This window comes from Halichoeres trimaculatus, unplaced genomic scaffold (assembly GCF_033239565.1).
Source record: "Halichoeres trimaculatus isolate MK-OKI-2021-1 unplaced genomic scaffold, fHalTri1.1 fHalTri1_scaffold_11, whole genome shotgun sequence".
Taxonomy (NCBI): domain Eukaryota; kingdom Metazoa; phylum Chordata; class Actinopteri; order Labriformes; family Labridae; genus Halichoeres; species Halichoeres trimaculatus.
The window spans coordinates 4,838,665-4,858,090 of NW_027437189.1; the positions used below are offsets into that span (position 1 = coordinate 4,838,665).

General features: G+C 40.0%; 1 protein-coding gene across 4 annotated transcripts in view; it reads left to right on the forward strand.

Annotated features, from left to right (window-relative positions):
* The first annotated feature begins 697 nt into the window (after nt 1-697).
* The window catches only part of LOC141799093 (arf-GAP with coiled-coil, ANK repeat and PH domain-containing protein 3-like), a 110,919-nt gene continuing 92,190 nt past the window's right edge, over nt 698-19,426 (forward strand). For all 4 annotated transcript variants that reach the window (XM_074681184.1, XM_074681186.1, XM_074681183.1 and 1 more), the window contains exon 1: nt 698-921. In XM_074681184.1, the coding sequence (XP_074537285.1) occupies nt 875-921 (47 nt within the window). In that variant the 5' untranslated portion in view covers nt 698-874. The remainder of the gene's footprint in view (nt 922-19,426) is intronic.

The following is a 19,426-nucleotide window of genomic DNA, read 5'->3' on the forward strand; positions in this document are numbered from 1 at the left end:
GCAAGTAGCTTATCTCAAAGTAAACTAGCTTCAAGCTAATTTTGGTACAATACATTAAATGGTAATATTTCTGTTAAATATTGTACACATAAATTAAAAACAAATCATATATCTTTCAAGAATTAATACATACTCTTATTGCATTGAGATTTTTGCAAAAAGTTGCATTATTATTGTTGGGAACAACAGTAGAGTTTGATGGGAGGTTTTTAATTTTACATCTTGTTTACAACTTGCATATTCATTCAGTTACTCAATTTAAAATGACATTCAAGGACATGTTGGGCCCATTATTATTTAATTAATTTTATTTATTTGTTTATTTATTTGTTTATTTAGTTTTTTTTAATCTATACATTTATTTATTCATTCATTTCATCAGATTTCCTTTCAATTTTTGCTACACTTCCTTGACAAGATTTATTAAACCTTACCTAATACTTTTCTTTATGTAGGTTACAACTTAAAAAAAAAAATAAAGTAGAATTAATAAGACTAACATAAAAAAGTTTAGATTTGTATGAAAATGTCTTATGGTTATGCTTAAGTACCCTTTGTCCGAGACTTTATGATGTTGTCTATAATTTCTGACAAAAACAGAAATTATTTCAGGCTTCAAGTCCGAAATTCAGAATCTGAAGTTAAAAATTCCGAGCTTCGCCGGAGTACCTGAACGCCGCACGTGGTCCAGTACAGAGTGAAGCAGCTCGGGATCCTCAGAGCGGGACTGAGGGACCGAGTAATCCACAACAGGAGCAGGAGAGTGTGGGAAACTCTGTGTACGGATACCCTAACGGAACATTCCAGCTTTGGCTCGACCCGGGACATGAAAGCCGAATTTTAAAACGCGTTGACAACTTCGCTCCAGCCCAAGATGACGGTGGATTTTGAAGACTGTATCAAAGATTCACCCCGGTTTAGGTAAGAGCTGGAAACTCTGTGTTTCTGAACTGTTGGATGGAGGATCTGTGCATGGTATCAGGGTGAAATCACAGAAAGTCTCTCAGACATTGAATGCATCCACGACCCCTTCAAGTGCTCACTCTGTTTGGCTGCGTTTGGAGACTGAACGGTTGCGCTGGAGTCGCTGCTGGGTTTGAAGGCAGTCAGGTTTCTACCGGAGGCATGAGGATGAGCAATGCAGCCGTATGAGGTGTCACATGGTCTGAGTTGGAGCTCAGTCACACATTATCATGGACACAGAGTTCATCAGCTGCTTTCTGATGGTGAGATGATGCGGAGGAGGTGACAGATGGAGACTGATGATGGATGGAGGTTTAGAAAGACATTCCTCATAATAACCATGCATTGATTTTCATTATAAGGTAAAACTTAAGCTGCAGGCAGGGTTTTCTTCACACTGATCAGCTGGCTGCTTCATGTCAAAATGAGGTGAAAATGCCCCTAAGATAAATAAATCCATCAATATCTGATCATTTCTTGTTCACTCTGCTTCAAACTGACCTAATTATTCACCCACCGTCTGTGAAAAACCTGATCCTGGCTCTGAAGTTGAGGCAGTGTCAGTAAGTGTTGGATCAGAGGAAACTGAAAGCTTCCCCACACACAGCCCGCTCCAAAGCCCCTGACCGCCGAGCACCAAAGGTTACATAAATAAGGCAGGAATTTTCTACACCCACATCTGAACCTGGTCCTCTGCTCCCACAGAGTCCAGAGCCTGTGGAGCTGAAAATATGAAGTGCAGGGACTGAGCGCACATGTTAGCTTTGATTGAGTAAATAGATAAAACACTTTAATGCACGAAATTCCACAAACGCAACATGAAACATCAAAATAAGATATAAAAATGTAAAAGTATGTTTCTGAAACTCACTCTAACTTAGAAATGGGTCAAAAATGAATCAATTCATCACAACTGTGACATGTTTCTGCAGCATACATACACTGAGTTATTGATATTTTATTGATTTGTGTTCGCACGCACTCTCGATTTCACTTAGAGCCACATAAACAGATATGAAACAACTTTGCATGTGATTCAGCTTGATGGTAGATTTTCAAAAGAAGGCTCTTCTTCTGCATCTTCCAACTGATGCATTTTAAGTAGCTGCAATCTACTCCTAAATACTACGCACTGTACCTTTAAATAGAAAAGAACTTTATTGTTATTGTAACAAGTACAACGAAATTGAAGTCACAGCAGCAATAAAGAAAAAAAAAGTGTCTTCCTCACCTTGTGGGAAGACATCCGGCCTAGCACCAGTTAGCATTGACATGCTACAGGCTGCTAACAGCTGAGTTCACATGTAAACAATGCAGCCATGGTTACAGGTAGGATCTCCAGACAAACACAGAAGCAAAAATAGTCAAAATATCACTGAAGACACAAAAGGTTTGGTGTCTACGACCAACAAATGAGCCGTACAAAGTAATGATCCACTCCAAATACAAAGATGACAAAAAAGATACGAAAAAATTACAAGAAATTGACAAAGAAGAGAGAGCTGCTGCAACAGGCAGCTACTTAGGCAGCGCCTAGCAACGGAAATGAACAAAACTTGCAAAATGCGTCTTCATATTCCACAAGACATTACATTTTAACAACTTTAATTTGTTTAAAGTGATATATATTGACTTATTTTAATTAAGGATTACATTTTGACATGTCATTCTTACACATTTTGGTTGACTTTCTGATTCAAGCGCTGTCCTTATACTGAAATATTGAATAAGAGTTGGTGAAATAGCAGAAAAATGTGACATTTGACGAAAATATTTCAGGCAATACTTAAAAAAATCTTTATTTAGGTCTGTTTTTAAGAAAATAATGGACATAATAGAGTTAAACAACTTTTCACCAACTTTTATATGAAAGTTAAAGTTATTTAATATAGAAATAAAAAACTAAAACTCTTGAGTTAAGCACAGTAACTGTGTTTTCTAGTTTTATTCCCCTGAACATCTTTGAGTTATGGAAGAAACAAAATATTTTTAAAGACTTTGGTTTTGAAATGCTGATCTACATTTTCAGGATATTTTTAAATCAGAATCTCTCTGTGAAAATGTAAATAAGCAAACACTAAAACTCAAAGAGAGTTTACATGAGTTTTATGTGCTTTAAGACAGATCTGAACCTCACTTTCCTCCACTCTGAGGGATAAACATCACAGCTCCTGAATCAAAGACTTCCTGTCTCAGCCGTCTGCAGACACCAGGGACGTGTTGGAAAGTGCTGAGTGAGAGATATTTCCTCTAACCAGCTCCTTCCTTGTTTTCGCTGCTAAAGAGCAGGACGCAGAGAGACAAACTGAGTGCAGAGTCATCTGTGTCATTATTCTCGGCTCTGAGAGCCTTTCTGTGACGATGCTTTCATGAGCAGTTGGATAAAAAAGTCTTATCAGAGTGGAGCTGTGAGTGTGGAATGAAAACATGCCTCCTCCTCCTCCTCCTCCTCCTCCTCCTCTTACAGTACAGATGTTTCTCCTTAGCTTTACAGGAAAACTTTCAAACTCTTTCCCCAGCTTCACCATCAAATGATTATTTAAAGTTCTGTTCTTTAAAATGTCTCATTTTCAGACACGCTTGTCCCAACAAGTCGAGAAACAAGGCTCGAGAGACACGCAGTTAATGAGATGATTGTCTCAAACCACTTCACCTCATTTCAACTCCTGGTTATCGACCTTCTCTCACAAAATTTTACAACTTTTCTTATCTGTGGGCAGGATGACTGAGTCATTACAGAAATGTAGAGGTCTCTGTGTGGTCAGCCTCTGAATACTCTGGTCTCTGTATAAAGCAAATTATCCTGTAATTGTCAAAAAAGTTGATGATTAATTCAGATTCAATCTAAGAATCAACCTAACGATTAATCGATTACTTGTCTGTAAAGTAATACCAAATCTTCATTTTAAGAAGCTGGAAAAAGCAATTGACAGGTTTGCTAAAGAGGTGTAAAAGTTGGTTATTCAACTAGTTGGTGCTTGATTGATTTTTCAGTCAACTAGTCATTTCAACGGTTAAACAATTAATCGATTAATCAATTAATTGTTAAAAAATAAGTAGCAAATTCTTTACTCCAGAACCTGGAAATTCCAATTGTTTGAGATTTTTTCTCAAGAGAGCACTATAATGATGAATTGACAATCCAAAAAGCACTCGATTAATTTAGTTCATCAATCAACTAATCGATTAATCAACTAATCTTTGTGAAACAAGCAGGAAAATATAATTTTTTTTAGATCCTGAAACAAACAAGTGTTTAAGATTCGTTCTTGGAAAATGGGTTGCCAAAAAGTTGCTGTTAAATTCGGCTCAGAATCAACTAAATGATTAATTGATTAATCGATTAATCGTTTAATCACTACAAAATTGATCAATTCCTGCAAAAAAACAATTTTTCTTTTTGGGATGCTGTTAAAAGAACTTTTTGACTGTTTTGCTTAAAAAATGTGCATCAATGAATTAATGATTCAAAAAGTTGGTGATTGATATTAAAATCAATTAAATGATTAATCAAGTAATTGATTAAGTGTTGTCAAAGCGAGCAAATCTTACACTCAGGAAGCTAAAATTTGCAACTCTGACAGTTTTTCTTGGAAAAAAAAGAAATAGTTAAACAATTAACTGGTTGTTAAACTGATAGTGATTAACTGTCATCACCAAATGATTACTTGATTAATTGGTTAATCAGTTAATCAGTTAATCGATTAATCTTAGAAAAAGAACCAAGTTTTTTATCAGTGCAGCTGAGTTAAGCTTTTTTGACATTTTTGCAAAAAAAAAGTTGTGAAAATATTAATAGATGATCAAAATAGTTTTAATAAACTTAATTATTAATTGATTAATCACCACAAAAAAGCTGCAAATCCAACATAAAAAATGGAATTGGCAAAACATTTAACATCAGACCCATTTTTAAAGAGTTGATCAAATTAGATTTCGATCAACTAAACTGATGTAAAGTTGCAAAAGATGCCACAAAACAAGCAAATATTCAACTCTTCTGTTTAAGAAATGAGTATAACAATAGATATTTTTTCTAAGAACAGTTGTAATGAACTTATACTTCAAGCAACTTAAGTTTTACTCGATCATTGCTGCAGCTTTTGGCATCATGTTCAGTTGGTCTGAATGTTCCACCTCCTCAGTTTAAGTCTCTTTAATCTGCTTCCCAGGCTGTTTACATGAGCAGGAACGACACTGAAAGAGGCAGAACAAACTTGTGTTCCTGCAGCCAGTGAAGCCTGTAACCGTGTTTCCACAGAGCATTCAGACGGCTCCTTTGTGGGGCTAAAAGCAGCGCTGTGTGGCGTTATGTAACAACCCTGGAGGTTGATGGCTGGAGGACAGCGACAGACACAGAGCTCAGGAAAATCAAGATTTTCTCTGTTGGCTTTGGCGTAAAATCCGCTCTGCAGTTATCTCACATGTCCCAGGCTTCTCTGCGTGTCAGGACACGTCTGGGACATAAACAAAATGCAGATCTTCTCTTCTTTGAATCTGAACGCAGCTCCCAGCAGCACCGTGACTCACAGGTCCAGGTTAAGGATCTCTCGTACAGACTGGTCTGTGTTTCGTCTCTATGGAGACTCGGACTTGGACTGATGTGAGGTTGCAGCCGCTCGGTGATGCGTCTCTCCACATCTGTTTTGGGCGAGTGGTTTGTGATGGTTACACGGCTGCAGGAACTTGTGTGTTTGTGTTTGCTCCGGCACAACACTGGTGACACGCAACGTTTGAGCTGTTTTCTCCCCACTGACGTGTTAATTAGAGGTCTCACTCACACTTTGCTGAAGGTTCACACCAAGGGACTCTACTGTTCCTTTAAAGTGTGCATCTTTAAAGTGGCTCTAATACAGAACATTTGGAGAACTTTTAAACACTTTGTTCATGGAACCTCCCAGTTTGAACTCTGTTTGAATTTTAAACTCAAAGCCCAAGAAACATTGATTTTTAGCACATCTTTCTTATTAAACCATAATTCAACACTGTTCAGTGTCTTGTTATCAGTTGTGACTGAGACTCTGACGTTTCTCAGTCTCTTTGAGAAGATGCTAACAAGCCCGAGCTAAAGATAAGGCTGCCAGTTTCATAAGTGTCACACCATAAAGAGATGTTAGCTTTGGAGGCTAACTGTGAGCTGCTGTAGCTACAAAACACTCTGTTAGCTTTGAAACAAACATTTTTCTGACTAATGCTCTTTCCCCAGCAAGTTTATGATCACTTACTTTGTCTTTATACAAAACTAGCATAACTTAGCTCAAGGCTTAGCTCATCATCAGCTAAGTGCTAACTATTGCTCTCTAGACAACTTTTCTTTGTGACGTCGTGGTCCACCCCCCCCAAAAGTTCAGCATTATAATTCGGGATGGATACCTTTCACATTTGAAACGATACAATACCGATACTGGGTACCTGACAATCAGTATTGGTACTCAACGGTACCAATTTTCGGCACTTTTGTGCGTTTATGTGGTAACAAATTTTAATTTTCTTAACAATAAAATCTCAAAGTTTTTCAGTTTAACATTTTATTTCTCAAGATATAACCTTGCAATGCTGTGTTCATGTCCAGCATGGAAAATCACCTACGGTTCCAGTCCCTTACAGTCACAAGGATGGTACGGTTTGATTTTGTGTGAATTGGTACTCGGTACTCCAGACAGAATTTCGTCGGTTCCTGTAAAAGTACCTTATTCAGAATAGCTAAAAACTGCTTTTTTTAATTAATAACTCTGACAGAAAACGTAGCTACCCAGCATTAATTAGCACTTGAAGCTGAATGTGTCCAGGTTTCTAAGCTGTGTTTGGACCAGAGGGTCCAGGAACTTTAAGCTCCTGTTAAAACATTCAGAACTAAATGGTTCTTGTTAGGGGTGTCCCAATCCGATCCCAATCGATAGACTGATCGGTATCGTCGCCCGATAAGGCTATTTTTGGAGGATCGGATGGTATCGAATTTGGTATGTGATTTGGTTTTCATGAGTTTTCAGCACCATCACGCTTTACGGCTGCTGTAAATCAAACCACATTGCAAACATGTCCGCTGTGTGGGACTACCTCTCTTCCTCAAGCAGGTACCAACAGGGCTCGCTTTAATACAGCAAAAATGATTTATGATTTACAACAGAATCACCCAATGGAGAACGGAATAAATCAGTGAAAGGTATCGGTACCGGATCAGTATCGGATTGGTTTCGGAAAAACATACCATGAAAAAATCAGATTGGATCAGAAGTAAAAAAATCTGTATTGGGACATCCCTAGTTCTTGTGGCCTATTGTTTGTCTAATCCCAAGGACGAAGACTTGAGTAGATGATGCAAAACAGGAAAATGACGTGTGGAGAAACAAAATAAAAGTAATTGCAATACAGCACCAGACCAGTAGAGGGCAGCAAGGAAACAACAACAAAGTTCTTTCAGCGAAAATGACACTGTGGGAGACAGACAGCCTGTTAGCGTGGAGGATATTCAGCCTGTGGTGGTTTGGGTCGTGTTTTATGTCACTACAGATGGATTTGTTGACATTGTTGACAGAACTAAATTTAGACCCAGGTTCCTCTGGTTAAAACACAGAGGAAAGTGATACTAGGACTGAGTTGTTAATGTCATACATTTTGCTTTGTGTGTTATTTTCTTGATAACAAGACAGTTTCAACTATCACACAATGTTAGCCTATCATTATTAGCATGTAACTCAGTTGCCTAGCTTTTGTATTGGTGCATTAGTCGCAGCTAGCCTGCTACTACTGGTGTATGCTAGTCGTAGCTTTGATCTATATGGGACCTCGCTTGTTTTTGTCATCATGAGAGTATTTGTTGTGTTCAAAAATGAACAATTCAGTTCCTAGTTGTATGAAAAAATTTATGTAGAAGTTTGAGTGAGTCAGGATCTGCTGAAAGCCTGAGGATGTCTGGTGATAAACACCAGGAGCTCCCATGATCTTCTCCCATACTTAACCTGAGCTTTAGGGGATGTTTCTTTAAAGCCGTCCTCAGTTTTGGGGGATTTTCAGCGTCCTTGCTGCTGTGTTCATGTGTCCTGACAGGCCTTCAGCAGAATATGACCATTGTCCACACAGACTCCGTCCTCTGTGTCTGAGAGGCCTCGAGGCAGAAAGAGCCTCGATGATCCTTCCCTCATTCCCATGTGAACAGCTGGGGGCGGACTTCGTGCTGATGTGTTTGTCGTTGAGTCACGGAGCAGAGAGCTCTGACAGGCGGGGAATCCGAGGCCGTTGACCTGTGGGACTCACTGCAGCGTCTGTGAGGGGACGGATGGATGAATGGATTTGTGACACAAAGTAGGGTGACGGGGTGAATGAGGGGGGTCTGTGTCACATACCAGGAGGAATTCAGAGCAGCTGATGTGATGTTTCACTTTGTTTGGTGGAGATTCAGTCAGAAGTGCAGGAGTGAACTCATTCAGGGAGGAGAGAGTGTTGCCACATTAATATTTAGTCCCACCCTTACTACAGAGTGGAAATTTGGGTTGTGTTTGGATGACCTGGAAAGTACCTGACTTGTTTTGCCTCTGGAGTTTTATTTTCTAACATCTGTTTCTCTCTCTGTGGGAAAGGATTTTATAGCAGGGTTACATCAACGACTTCATGTTTTATACACACTCACTCAGAAAGACCAAGAGCCAAAGACGGTCGACTACAAACGTGTTTTATATCCAAGCCTGGTCAAATCTGATGTCCGTTAAATGCTCAGAGGAGTCGTATTGAACTCGGAGCATCCGGTTCATCTCAGTTCACGATTGGTGAAATCATCTCTCTGACGTCGGGAGGATGATGTTTCTTCTGTTTCTGGAAGATCTGCTCCTCCAGCTGCATGGAGCTGGAAGGGATTTCTTCTTCTTCTTCTGTTTTCTGGCTGTGAGGTCTCGTTGCTTCTGCTCTAATTCAGGCTGACCTCCTTCCATCTTCAAATGTGTGTCAGTGGTCCTTCTGTTCAGTGCTCCTCCCAACACTGTGACTTGGTCGGCAGAGGGTGGAAGACTGGAAATAAAATGCTTGTGCTGATATTAAGCTTATCTCAGTCGTACATTTTCCTCATGAAATCTTAACAGACAAATATTGTGGTGCATTTTTACGGTGACCCCCTAAATGTTTAATAAACTCACCATGGCTCAGATTCGGCCAAAAAATTTAATAAACAACAAAATTGACCCCCAACATACCAAAATGTGCTCTCTAGCGCCACCTAGGCACACCAAAATGGCCCTCAATGGCAGTAGGAACATCGTAGAGAGATCAAACCAACATCAAAATGTTCATCTCATTGAGATGCACAAATTGTAAATAGACACCCCTGACCTATCTCAAACAGGAAGCGGGCAATTTGACTTTCAAAATAAAATGAGGCCACATTTTGCCCTCCTACAAAAGTTATCTACTCTGAGACCATTAATGGTATCAGCTCCAAATTCGCTCGGATGACAGAGTGGAACCTGCTTTACAAAAGCTATGAAGGAATTTGTTGTTTAGGAAACGGTTTTCAAGTGACAAGACCTCAAAGTTGGTGAACCCCAAAAAAGCTTTTTCAGCGTCCCCTATTAGAATGAATGGGAGAGGAGGATCCATCCCCACACAAGCTGTGGTAGTTAGGCCTTTACACAAAAAAGTAAAAGTATTTCAGCTTTAAATGACATGGATAGATTCTCGACAAAATTTATCAAAGAAACTTGACTTTTACAGAGATTTAGGCTGTGTCTGAAATCACTCCCTATTCACTATATAGTGCACTATATGGTGAAGACACCATTTTGTAGTGTTGTCTGAAATCTGAGTGAGCATGGTCATTCGCTGTATAGTCCAATGTATCCTACAATGCATTTTGAAAAGGAGTGAATTAGCGATGCTCCCTATATTAGCAATATATACCGTCATGCATTGCAGTTCAATCTGAAGGAATGGCTGATTACATGATTAATGATTACTGATAACATGAAACAACATTAAAAACTACCAGAGCTCTATGTTTAACAGAGAAACTAACAACATGAACGTTAGCTGCTGAACCGTTCATCGCAGGTGATGCATTCACTGGACCTTGTAATTCTCAAACACAGCATAAGTTGCCAAGCAATTACATGGTTTATTAATTTTATAAATAATGTGTAATAAATGATTCTATCATATTTGGCTGTTGTGGAAAATACTTTAAGTATAACATTAGTTATCACTGAAATAAATACCGTTTTGCAGTGTTTGAGAAAAATAATAACTATAAATCCCCAACTGTCTCTGAGCGACGCGGGAGTAATTAAGTCACTGTCAAAATCTTAGTCAAAACTGTGGCATCTGTGAAAAGACGGTTCTAGAACTTCAGCCAGTTCCACTCCTGCAAGGGCAGCAGTTGGTGATGATGTCACACACCGATTGAGAGTTCCGTGCAGTTGGTCATGTGACTCACTGAAGGCGGGAAAATCTATAACAGAATTTGAGTTGAAAACATCCAAAATGCAAAAAAAATACCCGTGGAATGAATTGTGTGAAGGTTTCAAACTACCTTTCAACACAACACAACCCAAATTCAAATCTTTTAATGTTAGACAGTTGGTGTTTTTACCTGTAGTATTTTAAAAGTGAAATAAACTGAAAGTAAATAGGGACATATCAGTTTTTTTCATCTTTGCTATATTCGTTTTCACAGTATTGTATTTCTTTTTTTAGTATCCACTCATCCACTGGTAGGCCAAGCACAAAATAAAAGCCTAATTTATACTTTTCATCACATAAAGTTGCACTTAAGAGTTGGAAATGTCCTTTTTTGAGTCTTTTTTGTAAATCTATAACCTTACATTAAATATTTGGGACATCTTGAAAATTTTACACTATCCCGGATAATTCCACCACCCAATTTTAGACAATATTGAATTTTTTATGAATTTTTGTGTAAGATATTTTAGCTACAGAGTCCGTAGCACTCAGTTGTTATAATAAAGGCTAAACCCTCCGTGAAACAAAGCCTGTGTTGTACTGTACATCAATTTAATGACCTCTACATTAATGCATCAGATGTATTAAACTCATGCTCTGCCAGCGAGCAAGCGAGCGTCTCCCCCACCCTCGTGAGTTTATTCTGCTATTTTAATTTCCATCCTCGTTCCTGATTTAATGACCCAGAAAACCCGGTGGCGCTGGCCTGCGGGCGTTTTCACCATCTTGTTAAGGGCGTTCATAGAGCACTAACAGCGCGAGCACTCACAGCACGGCGCTCGCGGCTCCAGGTAATGAAAGTGACGGGGATTACAGCAGCCGGCAGCGTGTCTTAATCAGGGATTGGCCCACATTCTCCCACTCGAATCCCCCGGACAGCAAGGTGTCACACCTGGAGGCTTAGTGTCCCAAATTGGTGTCATCCTGATGTGAGGGGCTGCAAACAGATCTAATGATGCAGAGAGCAATATGATTTCTTAATCACAGAGATGTTGCCCTCCTACTGAGGCGGCTCGGCACCATTAGCTGAAAAAAAAAAAAGCTTTCATCTTTTACAAACGAGACCAGATGAAGGGTTTTCTAATGGCCAGAGCCTCAGAGCTCGCCAGGCTCCAGAAAACACTTCCTGAAGGTTCATGTAGATCAGAGTTAAAGAAGAGTATTAAACGGATGCAGTCTGATGAAACGTGTTGCCGTAATCTTAGCTTTAGGAGAAGAAATGTTTAGTTTTTGTTAAAACCTTTCTGGTAATGTTGCATTGCATTACAAAGGAAGATGTTACCTTTACAGTCAAAGTACAACAGATGCATCTCTGGTCTGGCTAAGTTTCTATTCAAGTCAATTAGTCACATCACACTGGATCCACTGTGTTGTGGTCCGGCTGCGTCCCTGCTCCGGCAGTTTGCAGCAGATGTGCAAGCTTACTATTTTTGTGCGTTGCCGGAGCTGGGACTAGGGATGCACCAGTCCAATCCTGGTATCAGGTATTGGCCCTGATACAGCTGCTCAAAACTGGATCGGGTATCGATGGGAAAGGATTGATTTGTCTTTTACTCCAAACATTACCAGTCTTATCCCACAGTAGGGCATGCAGGTTATTATTTAACACTGGTATCAGATTAGTATCAGTCAATACCCAAAGCCCAGGTATCAGACCAGAAAAGTTGGATCAGTTCATCCCTAGCTGTGATGTGTCAGTCACATAGAGCAGATCCCAGACAGGAAGTCATGCACATGTACTACCTAAAAATGCCCCGTGACTTTAAAAATAAGACAAACTAATCGTATTAGCTTGTATAAACCAAAAAACAACATAATGAGCGGGGCCAGACCAGAAGGGAACAGGTTTGAGGTTTTACAGTCCAACAAGAGCAAGGGAAGGATTTGTTCCAGGATAGCAGTATGTGAACAGTCAAGTTGTTTTACTGTTAGACGTACCTAACAAATCACCAGCTTAGTGTTTGACATTGTAGTGAATGTCTTCTCAGGAAGTCTGTCCTGGTAGTTAATATGTGTTGTGCCGATTTTTTAATGTGAAAAACGATGAAATACTAACTCAGTCAGGTCAACACTCATCATTGAATAAATTATTTGCAGACAAGTTAAATTTGGGGCGGCACGGTGGTGGGACAGTTAGCGCTGCCGCCTCACAGCAAGAAGGTCACCACTTTTAAATCCTGGTCCACCCATTGGGCGTTTCTGTGTGGAGTTCATATGTTCTCCCTGGGTACCCCAGCTTCAGGATAATTGGTTACTCTTAATTGTCTGAAGGTGTGAGTGTGTGTTTGAAGGTTGTCTGTCCCTTTGTGTCAGCCCTGTGATTGACTGGCCAACAGTCCACGGTGTACCCTGCCTAATACAGCTGTGATAGGCTCCAGCCACCTGTGACTCTGAACAGGATAAGGGGTTTAGAAAATAGGGATACACTGATATGAAAATTTTGGTTAACTGATTTTTACTGTTAAAAATATTGGTGAAAAAAAAAAACAATAACCAAAAAACAATCTGAGATGATCAAATTTTGAACATACTGAATTTTTCAATATCTCTCTTTATTTTCTGACTTGCTGTCCTTCCAAATCAGGACTCGACAGGGCCACCATAAAACAAAAGTAACAGTGCTACTTTACAGTAACTTTTGGATCACAATAAAGATCACAAATAAAAATAGTATCTCAAGTTAACTAATCAAACTTGCCAGTATTCCTCGCAACCAGGCAATTATTATTAACATGTTTGAACTCAAGTTCACTCCACTTAAACTCAGTTAAAATCAGAAGATGGAGTGCCCAAGATAAAACAAAAAAAGAAAAGTATGTTTTGTCTGTTTTTTGGATCAAAAAAAGGAAGAGAGAAGTAAAAGAAGAGAGTCCACTCTTCTTAGGTAGTTTTAGTGTACATAGTCAGAGAAAACAAGATTATTTGGGTCTTGAAAAATCGTTTACGATGCTCTGAAAATGTCCGGCAGCTAATGAGTAAATATCAGCCGATACCTATATTGATACCGATATATTGTGCATCCCTTAAAGATAGGAATGGGTACCAAATTAGGTACTTTTGTAGGTACCGACTGAATTCTGTCATAAGCACCAGGTACCGATTCACGTAAAATCAAAAGGTACCATTTAGGTACCTGAACCCATCCTTGTGACTGTGAGGGACTGGAAGAGTAGGCAATTTTCCATGCTGGACATGAACCTAGCATTGCAAGTTTTAGATATTTTGAAGAAAAAATGTTGAATTAAAGAAATTTGAGATTTTATTGTTGTAAAATTTTATAAAATTGATATTTTTTACCGCATGAACACAAAAAAGTACCGTAAAATGGTACCTTTAAGTACCGATACCGATTGCCAGGTACCGGGCTTCAGTACCATATTGTTTCAAATGTGAGAGGTACCCATTCCTACTAATAGAAAATGAATGAATGAAGTTAGATTTAACCAAATGGCTCTATTCTGGGAACTCCCTGTCTTTCCATGCACCTCAGTGGAATGTAAAAGCCTGAGGTGGGGAGAGCATCAGCAAAGACTTCAAGTACAGAGCAGGTATTACTGACAATGCAAGAACGGCACTATGGTTTAGTCAGAAATGAATCTTTCCAAAGTAGACCTTAAAGATCCGGGTCTCTTTAGGATGCATTTAAACTCAGAGGTCTTTCAATTTGGGGAAGGCGTCCCCAATCTAGAGCCAACGGAGCGATGATGCAAGGGAGCAGAAGTGAGTGTAATGAGACGACACCAGGGCTGTCATGTGTAACTCCAAGTCCAAACCATCCGCATGATGTAAATTTCATCACTTGCTGGACATCGTGTGTTGCAAACAGAAGGAAATGTTGGGGAACGTTAATTGATGAGTGGTGTAGACGGAGGGTAATCCCTGAGCGAAAGGCTTCAGGATTCAGAGACGATGTCTGGTCTCTCTGCGTGACGCCTGGCTGTCCCTCTCGTCTCATTTCAGACGTTTCCCACAAAGAGTCACGAAAGGCAGGGTGCTACATCCTGAGCGCCGTGCTAATCTGCTTTCTCTGACATCCTGAGTGATGTGAAAGACCCCAAACCCAGAGTGTGCAGAGTTTATTAAGTCCAATGAGGTCTGGGCTCATTTCCTCTCGTCTCACTTTCAGATCAGCCGTCCGGTGTTGCCACAGGTTGCGCCTGCTGTGCCTCAGACATTGAATCAGCACTATGGCAACATCCTGAGCCTTAAATGATGGATGAGTTGAGTAAATTGGCATTAGTATTCCTATCACAACACACGGGGAAGCAGACCAGCAATGACTAATGTGGAGCAGGGGTGTATGAAAACAAGACTCAGGGCCAGAGAGTGCAGAATCACACACACACTGCAACACACCGAGGAGATTTTAACGCTGATAACTGAAGCTTTTACGTTTTGTAACTTCACAGCACGGCTGAATAAAACGCACACAACTCAGCATTTGTTTTCCCGAGCAGATTGGATTATGGTAATGGAAAGGGAACATCTGATCTCAATTCTGTTTGGCTGTGGATATCAGATTTCTTTGTGCTGTACGGGAGAGAAAATCCACTTTGCCCTTGATATGTCAGAGAAGAAGAAGAAGAAGAAGAAGGCCTGATCGTGTGTTTGCTCACAGGAAAGCAAAGACAGAAACATCCAGAATCATGAGAGACATGTTTATAGAAGGGGTAGTCTGCTTTCCCATATTTTAAACATGGATGTTACAATGCTGCATGTTCAGACTGTTAAGGCTGAGACGATTTTTGATGTGCTGATTCGATTTAAATTGTGATTTTTAGTTTGCTTTTTTAACACCAGACCATGTGAAAAAGTTGAATGATGATAATGATGATGACGATGTCTACAGACTATATCAGAAGCCATGTTTTCCCCCCAAAAATGCATGTCGCGTGAGTCAGAAAAAAACATTACGCCCCCTGCTGGAGAAAAGTGGTAACCTTTTTCCAATCCAGTTTATAAACAAAGACTGAAATGAAGAATTTAAATTTGAAAAGAAAAAAAAAACAATTTTTTTAACATAGAATATCGATTCCAACCAGAGGTGGGGGATATATCGAGCATCCTCACAGGTTGTTGCACATGAGATGAGTATGTAATTCTCTTTCTAGTTTCACTTCCTTCACTTTCTGCTGGTGATCCATTTTAGTGAGGTTATAAGGTGCTGGTCTCCTGTGCATGCATGTTTTTTTATAGGGAAAGGAGGGAAAAAAGTTGCCAGCAAATCATGCCAGTCACAGGATGGGGTTTGTAAATCAGGGCTGGGACGTTGTGCTTGTCTCCTGATTCGATTCTTTCATGATTTTTTGGGTGTTGATTCGATTTAAATTGTGATTCTTCAATATTTCTGATTTTTGCAATATTTAGTTTGCTTTCTTAACACCAGACCATGATGATGATGTCAACGGACTATAACAGGAGTCATATTTTCCTCGAAGCTACACATCATATTTAATTCCGTTTTTAGGATTTATATAGAGGATCTGACACTTCAACTTTTTCCCTATCAAAGACAAAAATTTGAAAAAAAAAAAAAAAAAAAAATTAAAAACAAATTTTGGAAAAAAAAAACAAAAAAAACAAAACAAAAAACCCTCATGTATATATATATATATATATATATATATATATATATATATATATATATATATATATAAAAATAACACAATTTAAAAATTGTCACACAAAAAAATCCAGATTAGGGATGTTCGATACCACTTTTTTTCAGACCGATACCAGTATGAGTACTCCCTCCTGAGTACTCACAGATACCGAGTACCGATACTACTAGTTCTTTTGAAACATAAAATTTAAATTAACAGTGACAGATTATTTTGATTAAAGACAGCACAGCCACTCTGCCATTAAGTCCAAATAAAACACAAACAACTATGTCTGAGTTTAGATTTTTTTGGATAAATATAAAAAAAAATAATATTAAAAGTGCACAATAAAACTTACAACTGTCAGAGTTTAAGTATTTTTTAAGTACACTAAAGTGCAAAATAAAACAGTTTAACTCTTACCTCTCCCTGGTTCATTCATTCTGTCTGAACAGAACCTAGCGCTCATATGCCGTGGTGTTAAACTGCACCAATTAGCAGTAACTAGTGGAGGACTTGCTCAACGTCAGATTTTCTTGCCCAGAGTATTGGCTGCTGGTATCTACAGCCTTCACAAGTACTGATACCTTGAAAAAGGCTGGTATTGGCCAGATACTGATACCCGGTAGCAGTACTCGCCCATCCCTAATCCTGATACTACTATACTTCAATTGTTTTCTCCCACCCCTATTGCAAATGCAATTTTTAAAAGTCCAACTAAAGGGTCTGCTTGAATCTTTATATAGGTGTCATTTAATGCATCCAAGGGATGAATTTTAAATTTACATGATAATTTACTTCAGACTTTCTATTCATATGTTGTAGAAATCCCTAAAAGTAGCACAAGATCACCACAAGATCTTCATGAGATTTTCACCAGACTTGCAGAAGAAGAGGAGGTGGGCCTCAAACACTGAGGTCCACTCCCAAGCACTGGCCAATCAGAGAGAAAGGGGTTTTAGGAGCGGGGAGCCTTAAAGCGACAGCAACCGAAACAAAAGGCTGAATTAAAGATTTTCTAAAACACCAAAAAGAGGTTGACGATCATGTTAAGCCACCACAGGGGGCATCAGAGGGACATGCGAAGCCTGAAAAATAGCACAGTACCCTCTCTTTAAATGCCAGATAACAACAGGTTGCTGGAACCCTCAGGCCTCTCTGACCCTGAGCGGAGGGGGTTAAGCCTGAGCAGCAACGTGACCAGTGATGCTTGTGAAATGGGATGTAATTCTCATTTAATGTAAATAGTCGGACTAATGTTCCAGATGGATTATCCACACTGTAAAGACGCCGCAACGCATATCCTGTTTTAACATCAGCCTGTAAGACTGGATGTTACCGCCTGTTAGCTTAGCTCAAAGTGTGTAAAATACCCAATTTCCTCAGCAGATAACAACCACATCCTTCCCATCTTGTGGCCAATCTGAGCTTTTTTTAGCGCTGCACATGAGGAGATCTGCCTCCAGGAAAGGGGTACCATGAGAATCCAGTCTCTCTATCGGCTGCTGGGTCGGGGCTGTGCGTGATTTGTCAGTTGACTCACAAACAGCAGACACAATGACCCAATTTAGCCTCATTCCGGGATAAATAAAAACAATCTAGGGCAAATAAAAAAGGCTGGAAAGAGAGTTATGACTAACAGATTGTTCTGTTTAATGTCGGGACTCTGAAACGTCTCCCCTGATGACCCGGCTGCTCGGAAACGCGTGATCTCAGGGGGGAAGTGGCTCGGTATTTCCAGGTGTGTCAACATCAGCGTTCCTCATGTCTTTATCTCGCCGGGGGTCATAAAACGGAAAGATTTCATTGGTGGAAAAAGGGATTTTAACCACAAATAGGTGTGTTTGTTGCCACCTTTGAGGTTTGAATTAATTTCACGATTGAGGAAAGTGAGAGGATGAGAGAAAGGTTGAAATCATCAGGCTCCACGAGCACTTAGCTCTGTCTCAGCTCCGCTCTGAAATGCTGAATCACACGTGTACAACCATCTGTTTTTGATTAGTTCCATCCCTGCCTCATACTTCTCTTCCCCTTTTCCGTCCTCTCTGCCTTCCTCTGGGTGCGGGGGCAGGCTGCTGGTCGACATCGGGCCAGAACCGGGTCCAGGGACAGGCCAGGAAATGCGTCAATCTGCACAAATATTGAAAGCAGGCTCGGGGTAAAGGGCAGGACCCCGGGGAGATGATATGTGTGAGGAAGTCACAGACTCTCCCATCATGACACCCAGCTCTGAGTCACGACTTTAACCTTAAACACCCTCAAAGATGCTCCAACGGTAAAAAAAACTGAAATGATGGCTGACTACAAGAAGAAGAGTCGATTTGTTCCAGCAGCTTTAAAAAAGCTCATGTAGAAGTTTGAGATAAAGACGTTCAATCAACTAATAGATGTTAATTTAGCATCAAACTTCGGACAGGTCTTTAGCAGCTGTTAATCAAAAAACCATTAGAAAATGCAAAAAAACAAATCTTGGGGCTTGAGATTGGAGGCAAAACTTAAAGGGATAGTTCAGTTTTTTTGAAGTGGGGTTGTATGAGCTCTATGTGACCACTAAGGACATTAGATACAGTAGAAAGTTGTCTCCTCTCCCTCAGTAAGACACAGACTGTAATCGATGGTGACGAGGAAATAGACGCTAACAGGGACAGACGGTACCAAATTCAAAGGCTATTTTCTCTGCCTACAAGAACTAAAATCAAAAAGTAATACCACAGTTTAAGAGTATGCTACATAAAATATTTTTTAAGTGTATTAAGTCTTTGGAAATAAACATTTATCCGGACCTAACTAACTGGTCATGTGTCCTTCCGCGCAGCGCTAGTGCGCTCCGTCCCCCCTCCTCGTTTCAGCTGTAGGGAATGTAAACAAGCTATGCTTCGGGCGCCGGTTGTAGCGTCGTGTAAGTTTGATCAAGGATCGTAATTCTTTTGTTTGTATTCTTAGGATTGTGAGGCAGCGTAGGAAATTCAAAATGAGTGACTATGACAGCGACGATGAAGTTCCATTCACTTTGGAACCAAAAGGATACCTGTATGAACCGGAGCACACAGAAGAAGAGCTGCTACAGATGGCGACTGAAAGGAATACAGAGGAAACATCCACAGACACTGGACATCAAGATAGAGTCAGAAATACTGAGTGGTGTAAATGTCTGAGCTGTGACTCAATGCCCACGGATGCTGAGTGTTACTGCTGTCACGAGTGGAACTTGGTTACAGACACTCTTAAGGATTTGTCTGAGTTAGAGGACACTGCTGGCTCTCAAGCCGTCTGTATAACTCATCACACAGATTTCCCTGCTCTTCTGAATTCTGGAGTGTCCTGAAACAGCAACAACATCAGTCGTGGCAGCAGTAACACTCGGCATCTTCAACTAAAAATGCTGGCTTGCTGTTCACACGGCGACGGTGTTGGCA